At 40.3% G+C, this 22,559-nt stretch overlaps 2 protein-coding genes across 2 annotated transcripts in view; both read right to left on the reverse strand.

Annotated features, from left to right (window-relative positions):
- Nucleotides 1–6,720: 6,720 nt before the first annotated feature.
- epas1a (endothelial PAS domain protein 1a) lies at nucleotides 6,721–12,130 on the reverse strand. Its single transcript, XM_070927500.1, has 9 exons — nucleotides 12,105–12,130; nucleotides 11,046–11,212; nucleotides 9,519–9,766; nucleotides 9,306–9,390; nucleotides 9,024–9,124; nucleotides 8,769–8,932; nucleotides 7,546–7,652; nucleotides 7,276–7,444; nucleotides 6,721–6,851 (listed from the first exon to the last, which is right to left on the reverse strand). Exons 1-9 carry the CDS (start codon nucleotides 12,128–12,130, stop codon nucleotides 6,788–6,790), a joined length of 1,131 nt encoding a protein of 376 aa, XP_070783601.1. The 3' UTR covers nucleotides 6,721–6,787.
- A 2,142-nt stretch (nucleotides 12,131–14,272) lies between these two features.
- The window catches only part of prkcea (protein kinase C, epsilon a), a 32,174-nt gene continuing 23,887 nt past the window's right edge, over nucleotides 14,273–22,559 (reverse strand). Inside the window, exons 8-15 of the mRNA XM_070927499.1 lie at nucleotides 22,379–22,481; nucleotides 21,582–21,799; nucleotides 20,178–20,351; nucleotides 19,932–20,086; nucleotides 18,882–19,020; nucleotides 17,698–17,886; nucleotides 15,870–16,016; nucleotides 14,273–14,452 (exon numbers count right to left, since the gene is read on the reverse strand). Coding sequence (XP_070783600.1) covers nucleotides 14,303–14,452; nucleotides 15,870–16,016; nucleotides 17,698–17,886; nucleotides 18,882–19,020; nucleotides 19,932–20,086; nucleotides 20,178–20,351; nucleotides 21,582–21,799; nucleotides 22,379–22,481 — 1,275 coding nt within the window. The 3' untranslated portion in view covers nucleotides 14,273–14,302. The remainder of the gene's footprint in view (nucleotides 14,453–15,869; nucleotides 16,017–17,697; nucleotides 17,887–18,881; nucleotides 19,021–19,931; nucleotides 20,087–20,177; nucleotides 20,352–21,581; nucleotides 21,800–22,378; nucleotides 22,482–22,559) is intronic.

Raw genomic sequence — 22,559 nt, forward strand, 5'->3', positions numbered from 1 at the left:
GTATGGTAAATATGAAGCTACAGACAGCAGGCAATTAGCTTAGCTTAGCATAAAAACAAGGGGAAGCAGCTAGCCTGGCTCTGTCCAAAAATAGGAAGTTACTGCACCATTTTTTTTTTTACTTTTTTCATTTTTGTATGGATATAAAACATGTTAATTAGTGAACTTTAGAGGTGCTTGTAGGTGGATTCAACAGAGCCAGGCTAACTGTTCCCCCCTGCCTCCAGTCTTCATGCTAAGCTAAGCTAGCCAGCAGTTGGCTGTAGCTTCATGTTTACCCTACAGACATGGGAGTGAAAAAACGAATAAGCCGAAATGTTCCTATAACACAACCATGGCTGCATTTTTATTTTCCTATGATAAAACATAAACAATGAAAAAGAGTAGCATAATTTCCCTACAGCATTTATTTTCTTTTTGACCAACACGCTTTGAATAAACTAGACATTGTAGTTACAGCTTGTAATTTCCCAGGACAACATGAAGGTAGCATTATTTTCTGACCAAACAACCACCTGAAGGCCACATGAATATGAGAATATTTAAACTGATTACATTAAAAATATGCTGAGGTGAATGGGAAGCACTTAAAAACAAATGAATGCTATATTAAATATATCAATATTTCATTAAGTTTGTAGGAAAGTAAGCTGGCAGAAATAAAATGCATCAGCTTTGTCATTCATTAGCTTTGGTACAGCGACTACAGTGTTACGGTGTTGTACTTTGTGATTTGTTCAAAGGATGGCCTGCTGTCATCAGCAGTTCCCTGATCTGTTTAGTGACACAGCCGTGAGGGAAGAGAGAGAGATAGTCAGGTGGGAGATATTGAAAAGGCCCATTGTGTTTGCATCAGTCATTAAACACCCTCATGGGCAGCTACAGTTAATGAGGGGGTTGATCTGGCGATGTGACTGTGAGGCTGTACGAGCAGCATGCTATCATGGCCACAATGACAATGCTAACATGCTGATGTTTAGCAGGTGTAATTTGCTCCATATTCACCATATTAGTTTAGCATGTTACCTTTGACTGGGAGTACCTCCAAACTCCAGAATGTGTAAATGTATGTTGTTCAGAGCCCCTCCTCCTTCATTTCTTCTTCTGTGGTCCCTAGTATGAATTCCTCTGGTCCCTTCCCCTCTTCCCTTTTTGTATAATTCCCCTGTGGGAGAGGTGGGTGTCATTTTCTTTTGCCCATTTACTATCACAATCCATCCCATTATTTCTTGTATTGTTTTGTTTATATTTTTGTTTCCCACAATGTTATGTCTGTCCCAGCCTGTAAATATATTCATTTCATGAACTGGCACTTAAAAATAGTTGTTTTATGAGAAAGTGCTGCTAGCTTAAAGTTTCGGGAAGCAAAGCTAACTTCCCTTTTGTGTATTTATTTTACTTGTGTAGGAGCTGGAGTGGGCTGTAAAAATTAACATGGAGGTTATGTTTCCCAAAGTGTTTGTCAGACCAGAATAAATGTGGTAAATACTACATAAAAAAGTTTATGATGCTACATAAAAAGTTAAGGGTTCACCAAAGTTATTTAAATTCATCCTGAGGGGAACATGAATGTTTTACCAAGTTTCATGGCAATCCTTCTAATAGTTGTTGAGTGATTTCATTTAAAACCACAAATCTATCATGGTGGCACTAGAGGAAAAGACAGGGGATCACCACGATACAACCTCTGGGAACCATGAATGTCTGTGCAAAATTGTTTGGCACTACACTCGTCAGTGTGGACCAAAGTGGTGGACTGACCGACAGATAGACTGACATTGCCATCCCCCACGCTGCTAGCATGGCTAAAAATAAAAGACTCCTGATTATCTTTCATATGAAAATTAGCATTCTGACTATCAAAACAAATGATTGGTTATTGACAACTTCCTTTAAGAAACATCTGTATTGGCTTTCAAGACATTATGCTGTTGAGACCCAACCAAGGCCTAGTATGTATCATGTTTTTTTGTTACAGTATTTAATACAGGAACTATGAGGCAAAAAGCCTATGTTATATGCATATTCTGTCTAGATGTGTGTGTGCTATGATGCAAGAACGTATGTACATATATTTTATATGTGTGCAATTATACGTGTCCAAGTGAGAAGTTGTAATTTAGGGCAGCAGATCATTTATGGTGTTTTTGTCCAGTGCCACCATCAGGTTAAAATATTAATTTGCCCACTTTGGTTTATGACCTGCAAAACTGATATTCCCATCAGCCTCAGCTGTAGTTTGTGTTGAGTGCTAATTAGCAATTGTTAGCTACCATAGCAAACATCAGCATGTTAGCTTTGTCATTGTGAGCATGCGAACATTACCATTTATCTCAAGGCACCGCTACACTTAAATTCAGCCTCACAGAGCTGCTAGCATGACTGTAGACTCTACTGCACACTGCAGAGCAATGTTTTCCACTAGAGTGAGAATGTCTCAAACTGTTGGATCAGTAAATGTCTGCTTCCACTGTGCACTGGCTGACAATGCAGCCTGAGAATAATATTTAGAAATTGACATATGGGTTTAACTCTTGGAATGAGCATGCACAGCACTCTCATTTTTGTGCCTGTTATACTTTATGGCAGTGCATCTGCTCCTATTGTCTGAGAACAGCTAAGATAGTGTGGCACTAAGTGGCTCTTATGTAACACTGCATTCATTGAACGTTCAGAGTATTTCACACATACATACGCACAATTGTCGCTCTACATGGCACAGAGAGAGAATCTCAGTGCTGAGCTCGTCTGAATGGAGGCCCTGACCTGGGCTTACACCTGTGGACTCTGCACAGAAGATAAGATTAGATCATGCCCCCGGGCGCAGGTACAAAAACACACTCATGCTTTAAACAGTGGGACAAACATATGATTACACAATATGAAAAGCAAATTGAATTATGGCTCTTTTAGGTGTGTAATATATGAATAAGTACACACATGTTTGGTGCAGATTTGGTTGGTCGGGCTGTAAATCTACATCGCCAATCTGATGTCATTTGGAGAAAGTAATCAATAGTAACCAACTTTGCAACATACACAAAGTCACTGTATCACTATTACTAATGCAACAATGGCAGTGCTTATCTCCCCATTGTTCTATCTGTGTACTGAAGGGCCATATAGTTTTATTGTTGATGATTGCGCGCTGAGATGAAACTATACCTTAGAACAGACAGAAAGAGAGAAAAGGGATATAACATCTGAATATGCATATTCCATAATATTCCTGCATGTTCACTTCCAATTCCATTTATGAGGTTCTTGAACTGGATCTCAAGCAGGTGCACACATGAGATCCAGTTGAGGAACTTTGAACTGTGACCTCTGCACTGGAGGTCAGTTTTACCACTTTTTCCACACAGTTTTTCATTATCTAGATACACCCTTTCATTAACTCCACAATAAAACAATGGCCAATAAAAGAGAATTAATAATTAAATAAAAACAGCTACATGAGAAACTAACACTTCATTGCCATTTATTATTAGTACACAATCTCTTCTTCATCACATCACCAGCATTTCCCTGCTTGTGTGCCTCCTGTATATCTTTAATCATATCATTCCCCTCCGTCTCTACCTCTCCCTGTGTTTTGCTCCCTGCGCTGTCACTGATTTATCATGGTTGTGTTTCAAAGGGTGAGCACTATCATGTCATTGGCTGACAGCCTGACAACACCCACCCAACCAGAGGGGTGTGACTGAGGGAGGAGAGGAGTGTAAGAACAAGGGGGGGGGGGGGGTTGACTTAAACAAGGGCCTGTTCAGTCCAGTCACATGGTATATTCACTGGAAATGCATGCAAGTTTGGAGGAACAGGGGCCATCTTCCTGCCCCTGTGAGAGGGTTGTGAAAGTTTTCTGTCTGAGTCTGCTCATGTTCACTCATGGTAGTATGAATTTAAACCCTCCAACCACCACCATGACCTCCTCCACCTCTTATCTCCGCCCTCTGTGCCTCAGACTCAGTCATACTGGAGTGATCAGGCTTCTGAGACAACATGCAGGGACACAAATTCAACCGCCAGGGTCACCTTGAAAACCAGCATGGTCGGTTCAGCAAACTATATCCAACAAGTTAAAGATGAGGCACTTTGAACACAGAGGACAAAAAACTGTTTCATAAATGTTTTTTCTTTTCTTTTTTTGGCAAACCTCGTGCTACTTTCCTCAGCCAAGTAAAAGCTCGAATTCAACTGTGACTTAATGAATGACTCAAAATCTAGACGGTCACGCGGTTGGATAAAAAGATTATCTATAACAAACATCTTTTACTCCCTTTGAGCAAAGAGAGACAGAGCAGAGAGTTAAAGCATGGACTGTTTTCAAAGGATCAAAGAGGATCAAAGAATGAGAATTATTGAATGATAAAGAATACAAACTTAATTAACGGATAAACCTTCACTAAACCAATTAATTCTATGTATTTGGGCAAGAAGATATAACTTTTTATTTTCATACACAAATGTTCATCTTTTGCGCTGAGATTCTGTGATTCCAAATTGAATCGTCCTATCCGGTCAAGCTATTTGAAAAATACCTTCAATAAGCAAAAGACAGTGACATTTGGGAGAAGAAGCCATTGGGTTTCACTGAGAGCCTTGCTGAACAGTCTGTCGGGCTATTTTTGGCTGCTGTTATGCCAAATTTTCACATTCCTCTGTGATGTAGAACAGCTGGTAGAAGAATGTTTCTATCTTGCAAAGGTTTAATTTCAGGTTGTTGTAAGTACATGTATGATGTATATGCATGTATGTAATATTACTTTCACTGTTTATTTACATAATCACATTTTTCTGTGGACACCAGGAAGAGTAGCTGTGGCGCTGGAAACAGCTAATGGGGATCCAAATAAATAAACAATAAAAGTGTCAGTAATGGCTAAGGGAAAGCTAAATTTGATTTTATTATGTTGTTAATGGGCTTATATCTGGTAAATGGGACACCTGGCTTGTTTTGACTTTTTAATGTGCTTTTGTAGAGCACATTTTGTTCCAGTATTTGTTTTGAAGTTTAATGTGCTCTTTGAAATATCATTTATATCTGATTATCTTATGCATATACAGAAAAGTCTTGGGAAGAATCTTTCAGTCTACATGGTGACTACCTGTGGGAGATACAGTATATGACACTCTTCTAAACTCAGAGGAATATGGCCGCCCGGCTGAAGATGCTGTCTGTTTTGTTTCACTGACTACAATTAAACACTAGATGGAGCAAGAGTCTTTCCCTACATGCTGTAGTGTGACTGCGTGAGTGTGAGAGTGAGATTATAAACCCACTGAGGTCCACAGTTTCCTCACCAAATTGAGCTTCCTGGGTGAAGTAAAAAAAAAAAATCATCATCATTTAGAAATTGTGTTTCTATGTATTCTAGTTTACTTATTGTTTTTTTTCTTAAACAAAGCAAATTAAAGGGTCAGTTCACCCAAATTACAAAAATATATATTGACTTACTTATCTCTAAATGTATTTGATTTGGATTTATTTGCCCAGTTTCATCAGAATGTACAGTATCAGAATACTGTATTATTGGATTACTTTTAACGATTGTTTTAGACATGGCGCTGATTTAAACAATATTTTACACAAGTAACTTGTAGCTAGTTATAAAAAAAAATGCAGTAGTTAATTTCCACCACAGCAGCTATATATTTTATTAAAAAACATTAACTTCTCAACTAAATTCAGCAGTGAAATTTTACCTGGACGTTTAGACATGTTTTGACCTCCACATCACCACATCAGTGTGTACTGGGCCACTGTTATCCTACGGGAGGAGTTGAGGAGTGTCTTCTCTCAACAGGTGGTGAGAGAGGACTGCATGTTGCAGCACACACAAAAAACATCCCATATGTTCTATGACCAGATATAGAATAACTTAATATTGTGTGCTGTTATTTCCTAACTTTTTTCTTATTATGATTATTGCCATCATGCATTTCATTCTGATTCTTTTTATTTCAGTTTTCAAGTCAATTTCACACCGGTAAAGCCAGTTGAACTGAAACTTGAAATAGTCTGTTTGTGTGTGTGTGTGTGTGTGTGTGTGTGTGTGTGAATTTAGAGGCCGAGAGGTAAAAAGTTGAAAAAGTTCCCACGAGAACTTTCCTATTGAGTGTCTCTATTCAGGAAGCTGTGGCTTTGACTTGAGTCTGCTCACATCTCCTCATCAGCACAATGCATATCTCTCTATATATACTGTGTGTGTGTGTGTGTGTGTGTACTGTAAATTATGTCTGTGCTTCACAGTCAGATGTCACCCCATGAGTCAGGTGGCTCAGAAGGAAACCCCACAGGAAGTAAGGTCAGGCCCAGAGAGGTCAGGAAAAAGTCAAACTGCCTGCTTTCATCAACAAATTTCAACTCTCACTACGCCCCGTCAACTGTGTGTCAACCACAGTCTACACCTAAAGCTACCAGTTTTCTTTTAGGGAGACAGAAGTCGTGCTACTGCAATGATTATGCAAAACAGTGTGACAAAACTGTGAAGTAAAAAGCTTAAAAAACAGCCTCTTATCTGCTTCTTATCAGAAACGTATCTGATACTACAACCTGCTTAAAATGAACAATATTTTCCCAAGGTTTGGTTGGTAATCAACAGTTCTGACTGTTCAAATATTTGAAACTATATTCAAGTACTATACATCAAATCACAAACACACAGCAAGTCATTTTGAATTAAAATTTTATATTTAATAAAAGTTAGATCACTGAGAGTTCACAGGAGGAGGTAGATTAGGAGGAAGATTGTTGGTTTTGCAGACTGTTCTTCAGACTCCAGTTTCAGCTCAAATATCTATTGACAGTCTGGTCCAAAGAGAGCTGCAGGGACGGCTCCTCCACTTCACTGTAAAACACATATTAAACCATTTATAAATAAATAATAATACTCTGGATTATACTAAAAACAGCTACAACAGGCTACCTCTATGGGGATCTACTCTAAAGCCTCGAAACAGCAGTTAGTTTATGGGATTTTTTTTGTCGTTTAACTTTTAACACATTAATGGTTTTTACTTTCAACCATTTGACAAAGAGGAAACAGCAAGGGATCATAAAAGTCAGCAGGATTCATCCTCCTGTCAACATGTCTGTACAAAATGTCAGCCCAATCCACCACACAGTTATTGAACCGAAGAGGCGGGCCGACCGGCCAACACATCCATCCCGAGAGCCACGTTGCTAGTATGGCTAAAAATAAAGGAGAAGATTAAACTTTATCAAGGTAGTTTCAATTCTCTGCAAGAAGATTTAAATCAAATGACACACACCTGAGGACATAGGTAACAGAAAGAATGCAGAGCGGCTGGTGGGCGCCGGGCCTGGACCTGGAGGGTCGGGCGCTGGGGATGACGGCACTGTGACTCTCCACCCAGACGTAACCTCCACCTCTCACCAGCATCCTGTACTGACCGCTGACTGACTGACTCTTATAACACACTGCAGGAGGAGAGGGAGAGAGGTGAAATGAGATAGTTACAGGTAATGTGTGTGTGTGTGTGTGTGTGTGTGTGTGTGTGTGTGTGTGCATCACTACTTACAGTTCAGATGGTTTTTGGTCAAACAGTTTGTGTCCAGTATGTGACAGAGATTATAGATGGACCGGCCCAGCAGCTCCTCAGGACTGTAACCTAAAAGAGGAGTCACTCTGCAAAAACACAAACACACAAAGAAGTAGCAACATTAATTTATTTGAGCTCTTTAAAGTGACTCAATAAGAGCACAGTGGAACTACCAATTTACTTGTTTTTTTATGCAGCAGCAGCAGCCACAAACAAGTTTAAGGTTCACTGATATTATGCAGCCGTGGGTCTTAAATTAAAAAAAAGGGGAAGGTAAAAAGGGAACAAGTTAGCAGTTATAGTTCTGAATGATTTTTTCTCAACTTTGTCACGCTAAATTAACCTCAAATCATCTTATTTCACACTCACAGTATCAAATATTCTGTGTCAGCTTGTTTCAGCTCTTCAAGGAAGCTAAAGGATGTTTATACTGAGAGAAATATTCAACCTCATGTTTTTAATGGCTGCATCAGATCAGCAAATGGAACAATTACATCATTTTATACACTTCCCCCCCAAAATTCAGCCCGACATATTTGGTATCTTTTTGGAACCTCTGAGAATTTATAATAAAATTTCTGTGTTTGAATAATGTTTGGCTGCACAGCATGAATTGAACAGTGAGTTTCAACAAATAAAAAATATTCTTATTTGAGACAGAAGATGCTTCTTTGTGTTGTAAATATACAGTGTTATATATAAAACTATTAGGAAATGTGTTGCTATTTTATTACGATATATAACTGATACTGAGAGTTATTAGTAACTAATCGAAGCTATAACCACACCACAGGGAGACGTTAATCATGTGGAAGCAAGTGAAATGTCCATCAAAGCATATCGCTGAACCAGCAGAACAAATATCAGAGCAGCACAGTTTCTGAATAAAAGGGGACGGGCATTAAGTTTAATAACCTTCCTTCCTTTTTCTTACTAATTTCATAACTTTGCAAAATGAAATCAAGACTCATCCTGGATATACATTCTTACACCACTGTGTTGAAGTAAAACATGAGCAGGGTAACACTACTTCCACTTGGGGGTTTTTCAGCTGTTACTCTACTAATTGAATATGCCATTTTAGCTGATTCACAAGTACTAATAAAGCATACGTACAAAAATGCACAAAGGCCCATTAAAACAACTCACTTGTATACGTGTGTGTGCTGTCAAGCGTGTGTGGATACATTTGTGTGAATCACCTCTGGTCACAGTATGTGAACCTCATGTCCATGCTGTGCTGGCTGGTGAAGGTCTGTGTGCTGAGGAGTGTGTGTGAGAGAGGCAGAGGCTGGCAGGTTAGCAGCAGGCAGGAAACTGAAGACGGGGCGACACACACCTTTGCTCGGCCCTGACAGTGGAGCACCTAAAACACACACAAAGAGAGTGGGATTAAAATGTAGCAATTAATACTATCAGAAATCAGTGTGTTTCAAGTGGTATTGTTTCTCACCAACCTTCCACGTCGCTGACTTGAGGTTGGCGCTTCTTCCTCTGTGTGTCAGAGCACTTTTTATCCTCATGACAAAGTCCCTCTTTGCACCACACCAAACTTCCCCTAAAAAACAAGTAATTTAATAAACCACATGGATAAACCTGTTCAAACCTGTATGATCTCAAAAAACAACACAGGATTTATAACCCAGACTGAACATTGCTGCAGACAGTCCTCAACGCTCAGACACACACATGTACACACACACACACACACACACACATATATAGGCCGGCATAAACACCTGCTGTTAAACGTAGATTATTTCTGATTTCTTCGTGGTCACAAGGGTGAGTAAACTCGAAAATATTGTGTCCCATCAGCTCAATCTGTCAGAGAAAATAAAACACATCTTCAAATCCTGAATCCTAAACATATACCATTACATCATTCATCCAGGAATGTGTGTGTGTGTGTGTGTGTGTGTGTGTGTGTGTGTGTGTGTGAGTATATGTACCTGTGTCAAGCCCATGTACTTGCTGACGTTGTCAGACAGGAAGAGAATGTCTCCCTCAGTGGACAGAACCATCAGAAAACCCTCCAGGATCCTCAGGTACAAGTCTGTCTCCTCTGAGGCGTCGAGATCCTCCGTTTCTTTCTCCTTCTCGTCACATCCTCCGTCACACTCCAGCCATTCCTCTCCACTTTTCGTTGCTTGTCCGTATTTTACTGTGTGACTGGCCTCTGCTTTTGTCCCAGTGTTTCCTGTGAAAAATAATCGCTTTCATGGGAAACTACTTTATTCTATTCTGCATTTTCAGTGGGTTCAGTATCTATGGGAACTATGAACAAAGGATGCGGTGTAAACTATGTGTGTGTGTGTGTGTGTGTGTGTGTGTGTGTGGGTGTGTGTGTGTTCCAGGTGCTATTACTCTTGTTATCAAGGACTTCCTCTGTCACCTACCTCAAACCCACCAGTCTCGTGACAACAGTTTACCACAGCAAACTGACTGTATTCACTCTAGAAACATGTTTTTATTCTGAAGCAAAAGATACAAAAAAGTACATTTCAATTATATTTCAGAATACTTTGATCCATAGAACTTACTGTATTTGTACATGTACGTTCAGAGGTTTATTTGAAATCTACAGTATACCATGAACTCTATGGAATTAAATAAGGGTCATTAACATTTTGAGTTTTGCAGCTGTAGAAATATTTTGTGCATGTGTGAAAAAGATTTGTAGTTGTGGAAATATTTTGTGTACATGTAATTAAAATTTGTGCAGGAATACTTTCAACAGTGAGATTTCACAAAGTCTGAGCGACGGACACACAAATTTCCTATCTGTGAATGAAGTTACAAGCTACAAGCATGAATTTTGACCCTGTTCTTAGGCCGAGCTGACTGGCCAATCAGAACGTTGCCCACTAACTAGCCAATGGGTCTCCGCTTGTCTCCTTCAAAGCTGTATCTATTGTACGGCTCTGGAAAAATCAGCTATATTTTAACATCTGTAAGAGTTCCCAAACCTTTTGCAAACCTAATTCATCTTTATAAGGTATAGATTAGGTATTGATTGAGCAGCCTGACATATTAAAGAAACATGTATGACGTATAAAAAGTATAATGAGATCTGTTTTTGGTTGGTATTTTAATTGTTGTCATTATAACCATATTCATACTTCAAATGGAAATATTTTGGTTTATAATTTACAATAAATGCCATGTGGCTGAGGAGAGAATATCAACAGTTACATTTTACAGACACATGCCCTTAAATAAGTACTCTTTACTCTCTATTTTCTTCTAAATATTGCAAAATTATACAGCAATATATATAAAATACCGATATATATATATATATATATATATATATTTATATATATATATGAATGTCATCTGCATAAATATATAAATATAATTTTTGCCAGTTTTTGATACACATCTTTTGACCAGGGATGGTGTTAGATGTTTGCCTGTGTAGATACAAGCCCGCCCCCCCTTAATTTGTGTGATGTGTGTGTGATGATTGTTGGTACCTTTTAGCACTGTGTGCATGCGTATGTAGCTGAGGGCGAGGCGAATGACCGAGGGCTTGTCCAGGTGAGTTCGGACCGAGGGTTGGAGCGGAAGAAGACGAGATAAATCTCCAAATACGTCAGACTCCACCCGTCGTCTCCTTCTGGCCGCCTCACGGCTGATCGCCCTGCAGAGGACAGAGGTCAGGACAAAAACACTCAAAATCACTCAAGACATCTTAATTTTAATGACATTAACTACAATAAAGTCGCTATAACACTCACATTACCACAGACACTACATGTCGTTATATGAATACAGAAGGATTCACACACTGTAACTCTGTACTGGATGATTGTAGAAATATTATGACACCATAGTTAAAATTAACTTTCTGTTGTAATTTCTGAAACTACATTCACTCAAAGACTCTCTGAGGTACTTTCCTTATACTGTAAAGTAATACTGTACTTTTTATTTACTTTTCACTATACTTCTTGCTGACTGCAGCTGTAACTTTGCAGATTCTACCTTCAGCATGATCTAAAACTGATAAATCATCACTGTTGTCTGGCAAGAAAATGTTGATATCTCCAAAACGTGAACTTTGCAGGAACACAGTGACTCTTTGACATTATCTGATGGGTTGCAGAGAATGTAATGTAATGTAATACACTTCAACAAAGATGACGCCGGTAAGTTAGGGAATCTCCAATTTTAGGTTATATTCATGCTTTCCTGAGCATGCTCACTTTTACTTTTTATAAGAGTACATTTTACTGCTAATACATTTTTCTTTTACTTGTATTTTTCCATTGGGGTGTTGTTACTTTTACTTTTTTAATACATTAGTTCTTCCACCACTGACGAACAGATGGGGAAGGACAGCAGTGCCTTGTGGTCAAGAGTCAAGTCATCTAGATGCCCAGCGAGGCCACATCACTCAGTTACTGACCAAACTGGCAAAGAAATAATTCAATTGAAACCGTTTCACAAAAATAGAACAGTTTGAATATATTTCCAAAAACATAACAGATACACTTTGAAGGCGGTTGTCAAAATGCAACACGCAGCTTTACCTTCTCTTCTCCTTGTCGGCTGTCATCTTGTCCCACTATCCGGAGTCATGGTGAACGTTAAAAGAGATGGCGGCAGCAGGAGTTCACAGCACGGCGGGGAATCTCGCCGCTAACAATTTGCACCATCACAGGTAGTCTAGTTAATCAGGGAGGCAATTAGTGGTGCCAAATGTCACAAGGCAAGTGCTCCCCCCCCCCGCAGCACAGACTCCAGCGAGTGTCTCCTCTCCCCTCTTTGCATGTGCATCACCTACAGGCCTCCAGAGCTGTAGCACGATGATAGGTCAGCTGGCCAGGAAAAGCATCACCCTCCCCTCCCCTTCCTCCCTCCCCCTACTCCCCCCTCTTCTCTCGTCTTCTCTCACACAGACTTTAAATCATCCCACAGACCAGATCCACCTCTGAACAGCAGCAGGCGAGAATCGATAAGAAAGAAACGAGGAGGGAAAGACGACACAGAGGGAGTCTGGAAGTGATGTAGACAGCTCAGTGTTTTATTGGAATCAGACCAGACAGGACTAGCCCGGCTGTTGCACTACATTTTGGCACAGAGTAAGATAGTGTGACCAGGAACAGCCCTACCCCTGGGTGCACAAAGCTTCACTACACACCGACTCTACTGCACACAGAGCAACCAGCTCGCCTTCAGATCACTGTACAGTACACGCGACAACAGTCCTTCTCTGTGTGTGCATGTGTGTGTCTGTAAGAAAGAGAGTGAGAAGAACAGGAAGGAGGCAAAAAAGAGAGTGTATGTGGTGGTTTGTTTGTGTGTGTGTGTGTTTGAAATAAGAGGTATTCAGCTGCTGGTTTTCCACATTTCTTTTCGCCCCCGGCTGTAACAGACCTATGATAGTATAGTTATAGTATTTTACATAAAGGTTTCCTCCAGATACACTTTACAATAATAATAATTATAATTATAATACAAAAAAAAGAGAGCAATAAGAAAGAAAAGCCATTCTTGAAAAAAGCAAAAGTCAGAAAAGCAAGTGGTTTTGGCTGAGTGAGACAGCTGCTGGAGGCAGGAAAGGGGAATTGGTGCTTTGGAGGAGAGGGGAAGGAAAGGGGGGGGGGGGGGCTGAAAACACTGATGGTAACTATCGAAACAGAAATGCTGAAGACAAAAAGTCACACACCAACAGGGAGGGGGGAAGAAATCATGCATTCACACATACGAAAATTTACATTCACGACAAAAAAAAAACGCCCACGGGCCGGCACATTCACGCCGGCAGGACAGACATGGACTCTGAAACTAGCAGATGGGCTGAAATAGCTGGAAATTGAGCTTTTTAACTGCTACACAGGCCGCCTGTAACACTCCGCTCCGCATAATTAGTTCAATAGCCTGTAACTTGTGAGCTCGACATTCACTTTTACGCACACAAGACGGGAGTGACGTGGAGTGAATGTGTCGAACGATGAGAGCAAAGATTTCAATCAAACCACAATCCAAAAAAATAAAAAATAAAAACACACATTTTGAGGAGAGAGAAAAACAAAAAAAGACAAAAATAACACATGAACAAACAAAACCTTAAAATATATAGATAGTCAGGGTATTGCACAAAGGGTATTTGGCCCTAACTGGTCCACAATAAGGACAGTAATAACACAGGTAGGGTGCTTGTCCATGCGCCACGACTCTCCTTTAACTAGCAGACAATACCAACACAATACAGCCACTCAACACAGGCTATATACAGGCCTCTGCACCCAGCACCTACTGTACAGTCCACATGTGTCACGGTGCTGGGGAGAGAAGCAGTGTAAGTGTGTGTATGCGTGTGTGTTTGGTTGTCTGAGCATGTGCAGTGAGCTTGTGAGAGCGTGTTTGTGTGAGTAAAACTTGTATGATTGTAGTGTGTGTGTGTGTGTAGATCTGCATTAAAAGTGTGCACGTGGGAATGTGTGTGAGCAGGTGTGTATATTCATATTCATATTCATATTTATATTCATAATGAACCCAGGCAACAAGAACAACACAATGCAAGTAAAGAATATTCCAAAAAGTAACAACAACCAATAGCTTCAAAGTAAAGGAGTGACCGTGTGTGTGTGTGTGTGTGTGTGTGTGTGTGTGTTTTGTAAAGGGATTTATGGTTCTACACATGTAAGAGTGTCAGCAATATGTGTGTGCCAAGTTTAGTGTTGTTGAATCAGTGTGTGTGTGTGTGTGTGTGTGTGTGTGTGTGTTAGGTCTGCGTCTCCTCGGGGGCGCAGTAGGAGAAGTCTTTGAACTCCTCCTGGTTGATCTGTCGGATGATGGCCTCGTCTGTGGGCGTCAACACGGGGTCCTCCTTGGTGAAGTCCTGGTCAAAGTTATTCACATCTCGCTTGGTCTTCTGCAGAGGCACACGCACACACAAACACACACACACACACACACACACACACACACACACACACACACACACAGAGGGGAAGGACATCAGAGGAAGAAACGTCTCTACAATCTAGTGCTTTAAAAGTGACATTAGAGCGACACCTTCTGACCGTTGACACTCACTGCCTTTTCATTTTGTTACCCACCCGACAAGAGATTTTATTGTGACATACTGGATAATTTTACTTCTTCAGACGTGAAGCTCTACAAAGTCCTTTTTCAATATTCAACAACATAAGCCAAACTTCTTGAATGCATCAGTGTTTAACTGATGTCTTCACAAACAAGAACTTTACTCAAACCGAATACAGCCTAAAATTAGCAAAATTATGATTTAAAGCGAGGCCGTGGAACTTTCAAGAGAAGAAATGACACAGTGTTCCTCCTGCTAAAAAAAAGTTAAATTTACAAGCAATAAAACAGACTGTTCAATTCAACGAACTCAGGATTTTTGCTGCTACAGCCTCACTTGGTATGGTATGAGCAGTAGCTGAGCTAATGTGAAGCTAATGTAGCAAGCTTTCGCTAAATATTGATGTATAACAGTCAGTTTGCTGAATTTATGACTCTTTTCAACTTAGCATTTTAGTTGCTAAACTACTGTTAAGCTAAATGCTAAGCTAACTGCCTCTAGTAGCCACAGTGGCTCAATCAGGAACATTTCTGATCAAAGAAAAGACAAACAAGCATTTGACTCCAAACTTTCAGTACTCAACTATTTGATGTTCGGTGCTGTGGACACTTTTTGGTTGGTAACTGTTGAGAGTCACGGCCCTGCCCTACACAGGCCTCCACACATCAAGTAAATCAATCTGAGAGGTAAAAAGACTCTTTGGTTCAACTGCTCAACTGCTAACAAGGGGTCATAAATACACACTGCCTCACTTTAAGGAGTCATGAGCCAAAATGTCTGGGAACCAGTGTTCTACAGTAGTTAGGGCTCATTATTTGGGTTTCTTTTACTTTTACTTTACTTTTAAACCAGTTTACTTAAACATGTGAATTGATTGCTCTTTATTTTTATATATTATTATTTTGAGGGACCCTGCTACAGAGGCTTATTTGCATTTTACCTTTATTATCCATCACAATAAGCATTTTCTGTGCTGCCACAAGAGGACCTCGTTTACTGTAAACTGCAGAGCAAAGTGCTCTTGCAGCAGGATATAACAACCTTCGCATTGTGGAGAATAAAATCTAAATATTCTGCATCTTAAAAAAAACACTACACATTCATCTACAAGTATGTGGAAACCAAATTAAAAGTACGTAAAATAGTCACATTAGATCCTCACACTTCTGCCAGATTCATGGTTGTGTAAGGATGTAAAACATTAGTGTGTGCTTGTGTGTGTATAAGTGTGTGTGTTTCTTACAATCCGGGGCTTAAAGGGTGGTTTGACTTTCCTCTGCTCCAGCAGGACCCAGTCGATCTCTCTGAAGAAGGCATGGGTCTTGATGGCCTCCTCACTGCCCTGGCTCACCACGCAGCCCAGACGCTTGGCCGGGTTCTTGGTCATGAACTACACACAAACACACACAAATACACACACTTTTAATTTGAAATTATATTGTCTGAAAGCCACCCCCTTTAAGACGCTTAGCTGTGGTTTCATCCATAAAATGACTCGGACAGAAGCAGAACGACGGGTTGAGCAAAAAGCATTTGAGTGCTAATAATAGAGCTGAGGCATTAATGGCTCTGTGGATGGTACAAACAGAGAGGCGTAGTGATGAAGCAGGTCAGCAGAGTGCTGGTGTTATTTACTGTCACTGAAAGCTGTGTCTCTTTCGTTCAGCTGTTTGTTCAGTATTGTAGGAGCACTTTGTGATCTACTGTGGTTTTATGATCGCATTGTTATTACTTTGACCTCTCTGACTGACTTTTTTTTATTCTTCTCAGTATTGCGGCAAAGCGAGTCGTAACACCTCTGTGTTAAGTGCACTCTGAATGAGTTTCATTTACTCTGAGGATAGAAACATGAATGATAGTGTGATAACAATGACCACAAAAACACATACAGACAATGGCGAATGCCTAAAAATCTCGAGTGAACCCATTTTGCATTTTCAAAGTAAAGTTTTGGAGGTCACAGACATCCATTTCATAGTGCAGCCTGGTGATTTAAAGGTGAAAAGACATCTAGACATCTAGGTTTAAACATGGCTACATCTGGCTGAGCTTTTCTAAGACATCTAGGCTACATATAACTGTTGTTCCAAAAGCATCTTAACGGCTGTACTTCAACAGTTATATGTAATGTATATGTACATTCAAGTCACAGGGCTCAGCATCCGATTTTCCTAAAAATGAATATGCAGTAATGTTTGGAAAAACCCAGAAGGTTGTTCTGAAGGTGTTTTCCAAAGATCCTCAAAAACCCTTTTAACCATCTGGATGAAAAAATATTCGGTTGCATCATAAAAAAAGATTTTTAACCCCATTTTTTCACCAAGTTGCGACTCTGTTTCCTAATCAAAACAAAGATGGCAGCCGGAAATCTCCTTGCTGAATTTGTACAACGTTAACTAACATAAAGGATTTTACTATCGCTTACATTTCTCTATATTGATGTTTTTTATTATTTAATATTTTCAAATAAAATAAGACATTCCTATATTAGAGACCGACTAACTGAGAAATTGCTTAAAAATCCTTTTTTATCGTACAACAGGCGGAATATTGTTTCATCCAAATCTTTAGAAAAGTCTTTGATGATTCTGGAAATACCTTCAGAAGAGCAACAAATGTTGTTCTGGGATGTTTAACCCCAATTAAGCTAAAACTGGGGCTTTGTGTAACCAAGAGGTAAAAAACCCCACTATCTTTTCAACCAAATGCAGCCTAGTTTTAACTTCTTTTGACCTCCAAATCATCATATAAATGATTACTGGAAATGTCTGCAGACCTCCTCACAGAAATCTGCTTATGATGATTTGGTAGTGAAACGTCTCAAATGTGCCAGGATGAGAAACAAAAAGCAAATCAGGCCATTTTCACACAGTCATTATCACAAAATCTACAGAATTAAATGATGGTGAAATTAAACCATTCTTCATTTTGCCATGGACGCCTTCAAGCGGCAGCGTGAATCACTGCTGAAGAAGATGCACCCTTGATGAATTTAATAGCTCTTCAAACTCTAATAATCGCATAAAGAAAATGCTGGAAGAGGTGTGTGATGCTGGCGAGACGACACGTACCGCTCTGAGGATAGAAACAGCTTCTTTGCTGAGCCACACAGGGTAGAGGACGTCGTCATGGAGAATCGACTCGAACAAGTCGTCTTCATTATCGGCTTCAAACGGGGGCTGTCCGGCCATCATCTCATACATGAGCACCCCCAGGGCCCACCAGTCCACAGAGGCTCCGTACTCCAGCTCCTGCAGGATCTGGATTCAACAACATGTCCACAGTTCACCGGTGACCAACAAGCACGAAGTACTTCACGTCTTTTGCTCATAATAGTAGCTCTTAATAGTAAACAAATCTTAACTACAATGTTTCTGCACAAGAAATCAAACACTCAGCTGGCATTTTAACTAAATAACTTGTGATGTTGAGAGCTCAAAACAAAAACGGCCAAATAAAACATAATTTACAGCTATAATGGCAGAAGAACTGAAATTATTAAGGAACAACATCAGGACGATAAAATCCAATCCAAGGAAAAGAACTGCATTAAACATTTGATTTACTAAAAGTGAAGAAAAGTTGATAGTAAAATATGTATCAGTATCAAAAGTAAAAGTAGATAATTTCGCTGTTCTTTAAAAGTTTTAGTATCTCAAAATTTGAGGGATTTGTTATCTTTTCATATCTGTTGAAAAAGAAAAGAAAGAAGGAAAGATGAAACAAAGAAATAAAAGAAAATAGGAACAAAAGTGGGGAAAAAAATCTCTAAAACATTTTAGTGTCGTCAAGCTGAAACCAGGCTGTTTTTCAGACTTAATGAAAAGTTGACACTTTGGAGATTTTTGCCAAACAACAACTATATCTGAGAAAGTATGAGTAACTAGAGAGAATTCATTGCTATTTAACTATTTAAATGATCAATTAATCGTTTAAGTAATTTTGCAAGCAAAACGCCCCCAAAAATCTCTGGTTCCAGTTTAAATTGGGAATATTTGTTAGTTTTCTTAGTGTTGTATGATCTAAAACTGAATATGTTTGGGATTTATTCTGTTGGTCGAACAAAACAAGACATCTGAATATGTTGACTTTTTGACTATTTTCTAACATTTTATGGACCAAATGAAATGAAAATAATCAATAGTTTGAGCCCTGCCAGTAACATAAGACTGTAGCAAATGTACTTAGTTGCTTCCCACATCTAAATCAACAGAACAACAAGAACCACGACAGAATATCTCACAGTTCAGCTCACCTCAGGGGCGATGTAGTCGGGCGTGCCACAGAAGGTGGTGGTGGTCACTCCGTTCATGATGCCCTCTTTGCACATGCCGAAGTCTGCCAGCTTACAGTGTCCCTCTGCATCCAACAGGATGTTATCCAGCTTCAGATCCCTGAGAGAGAGACAGGCAGACAGAAAGAAACAGAGAGAGAGAGAGAGACAGACAGGAAGACAGAAAGAGAATGAGACAGAGAGAGGGAGAGACAGACAGACAGACAGAGAGAGAGAGAGAGAGACAGACAGACAGACAGAGACAGACAGAAAGAGACAGACAGAGAGAAAGAGAGAGACAGACAGAGAGACAGACAGACAGACAGACAGACAGACAGAGCGAGACAGACAGACAGACAGACAGAGAGACAGACAGACATCAGACAGACAGAGAGAGAGAGAGAGAGAGACAGACAGAGAGACAGACAGACAGAGAGACAGACAGACACACAGAGAGACAGAGACAGAGCGAGACAGACAGACATACAGAGAGAGAGAGACAGACAGACAGACAGACAGACAGACAGAGAGAGACAGACAGAGAGACAGACAGACACAGAGAGAGACAGACAGACAGACAGACAGACAGAGAGAGACAGACAGACAGACAGAGAGACAGACAGACACAGAGACAGACAGACAGACAGACAGACAGACAGACAGAGAGAGACAGGGAGAATTAGCACCATCTGGTTTCCATAACAGTTGGGCTTGCTGGGAGAAGTGAGCATGCATCGTTAAAAAAAATGTGAGAATCACCACATAATGTGTGAAACATGTTGTCATACACCTTCTGGTATGTTCCTCGTAAGATAACCATTTGTGAAATTCCCAACTAGTCCTCGAGTTCTTCAAATAATAATAACTTCCCTGTCAGGATTCACCTCCAAAACAAGACAAAATATGAAATAATATGAAGAATCTATTTGATATTTCTCGCTTAAAGTGTTTTTCATGAGTTTTCCTAATACAGTTTAAGGTGTCCTTGGCTTAAAAACATATAAATGGGGGGGTGGTGTTGGGGACGTTTACCTGTAGATGACCCCGTTACGGTGCAGAAACATGAGGGCTGAGGTGACTTCGGCGGCGTAGAAACGAGAGCGAGGCTCATCAAACTTTCTGGATCGCTGAATCTGGAACATCAGGTCTCCTCCGTTCACATATTCCATTACAAAAAACAAACGGTCCTGCAGAGAGAGAGAGAGAGAGAGAAAGATCAGTATGACACACAGAAACATATCAACTATCAAATCTGTGTGTGCTGTCTGGGGGTCCTACCCGTGTCTGGAAGCAGCAGTAGAGCTGGGTGAGGTAGGGATGTCGGCGGGCAAGGGCCAGAATGCGCTTCTCGGTCATGGTGCAGTCCACGTCGTCGTCCTGCAGGATCACGTCCTTCTTCAAAACTTTGACGGCGTAAACCTCCTCCGTCCCCTTCAGCTCCGCCAGCATCACCTGGATAAGAGATGGAAGACAGGGGAGACAGGAGGGAGAGAGAGGGCGAGGGGTTAAGAAGAGATGAGGATCGAAGAAGAGAGGAAAGAAAGAAGGATTTCACGGAAGTTAGCAAAACATATACTGTTCTGATGATGAGGGTGAGGGAGAAAAAATAAAGTATAAAATTGCAACTCCACGCTCTGATAATTCTAATATCTCAGAATTTCCCCTTCGATTAATTGAAAAAATGAGTGAATTCCTTACATATGAATAATTAAAGTGCATACTTTTTCTATCAATACGACAAAAAGTGTCTTTACTCTCTGCGTCTCTGATCAGCGCAGATTATTTGTCGAACATGATTCTTGAGCTACAGGTCGATAAAGGGTCGTCGCACTTGTAAATGTAAAGTCAAGCTTTTTCCAGCTTTTTCTGTAGAAAAACTTGTTCACATTTTATTGGGGGTAACTCAGGAGGTTCACTCTTATCTGAGCTGCTCAAGACTGAAGAAGACCAAAAACAGCTCTTTAAAGCAGCAATTACTGACTTTTTTAAGGACAACAAACATGGCGGACGTGTTGGCAAATTGTTGCCTATTTTCACGTCCAGCAGACACAAAGACACATTTGCCATGTTTTTAGCCATTTGGCGGAAGTAAATTCAATATTCTCTTTCCTTTTGGCTGTTTCGGTCTCTACTTTAGCAGCTAAATGTTCACCAGCTGGTCGCAAACTTTGTCTGTCAGCTGTTCGTTGCTGTTCAGGTAGTGTACAGTCAGTTTGTGACTAATGAGTGAACCAAAACAGTAAAGTTGCAGCCATAAAAAACAAAACAATGAGCTGAAAGACGCAAAAACAGTGTAACACTATGAGCGACTCCTTTCAGATTAGAGTCATTAGATCAGTGGTTAATATACTAATATTGATTAGTGCAGCTTTAATCAAAACTGCATGTGAGACAGCTCAATATTTTCATCATTTCTTGTTTGTTTACGGTTTGGTTTGGTGTGGTGTGTGGTCGAAAAATGTGACACGTAATGTGTCAAAACAGCTGCTTCCATACAACGAGGCAGCTGTTTTGGTCCCTGATATTCCCTGACAGCTCCTGATAATTCAACAGTTATGAATAATGTGGACTCTGGTGAACTAAGTGTTAAAAGAACAAAAAAATAAACTGTTTCAATTATGAACATAATGAGCAGTAAACAAATAAACATCCCCCTCAAACGCCTCCTCTGTATCATCGCACCTTGCCGAAGCTGCCTTTGCCGAGAACCTTGATAAAGTTGAAGTCCTTGAGGGTCCTCCTCTGGATCTGTCCGTTCTCCCTGCCTGTCGTCGAGGAGGAGGACGAGGAGGAAGAGGAGGTGGTGGAGGAGGAGGAAGAGGAGGAGGAGGAGGAGGTGTGTTGGGGTCCCTGCTGGTCGAGTGACAGTGCGTCCTGCAGGCGATCTAACCCTGCCAAGTCTGTGGGTGTCGACGGAAAAGCAGATCAGACATCAGTGGAAACAGGCTGAGTGTCTTTTTTTTCCTGTGAGCTCGTTATGCAAAAAAAAGAAAAGAGTTGTTTTTAGAAGCGTTGCTCATTATTTGTTATTGATTACTTTTCAATAAACTTTAAAAGGTTGATAAAACCTGGGGTGACTTAAATAGCAGCAGTGTCTGGTGTTGCTGTTGTCATCGTTTGGCTCGATAAAACAAAAATGGGAACCCTTCCACAAAGAGAAAGTTAACTTTTATTTCTCAGCCTGCAAAGTGTGAGAGGACGATGACTAACTGTGACAACCAAATGGTGGTGGGCGGTGGGGGATAATTCTTAGATAAGTCAAGCTTAGTCTTATATCTACAGCAACAATAACACATTTAATTACATATTTTTTAAAAGGAGCAAAAATATTATTACTGAAATGGAAACACTACCTCTTACTGGTAAAATTAACACGTTAAACCACATGCTGCTAAGAACGCATCTCAAAGGGCTTTGAAATGTCCGCCTGTTTGTGTCAAATCTGTGTTTTCTGATGGTGTGTGTGTGTTCAGTGTTACCCTGCTGTGAGGGGGAGGTGGGGACAGCTGGCTGGCTGAAGCTGTTGTGCTCAGTCTGAGAGAGCTCAGGAGGAGATTGGGGAGGGTCCTGCCCTGGAGTCAACTGGAGAGAGAGAGACAACATGACGGTTTACTTAAATCCTGAGTCAGGGAGTTGAATCTCAGTGTCTTAGTTGAAGCA

The sequence above is a fragment of the Enoplosus armatus genome, chromosome 20, assembly GCF_043641665.1.
Source record: "Enoplosus armatus isolate fEnoArm2 chromosome 20, fEnoArm2.hap1, whole genome shotgun sequence".
Lineage (NCBI taxonomy): Eukaryota > Metazoa > Chordata > Actinopteri > Centrarchiformes > Enoplosidae > Enoplosus > Enoplosus armatus.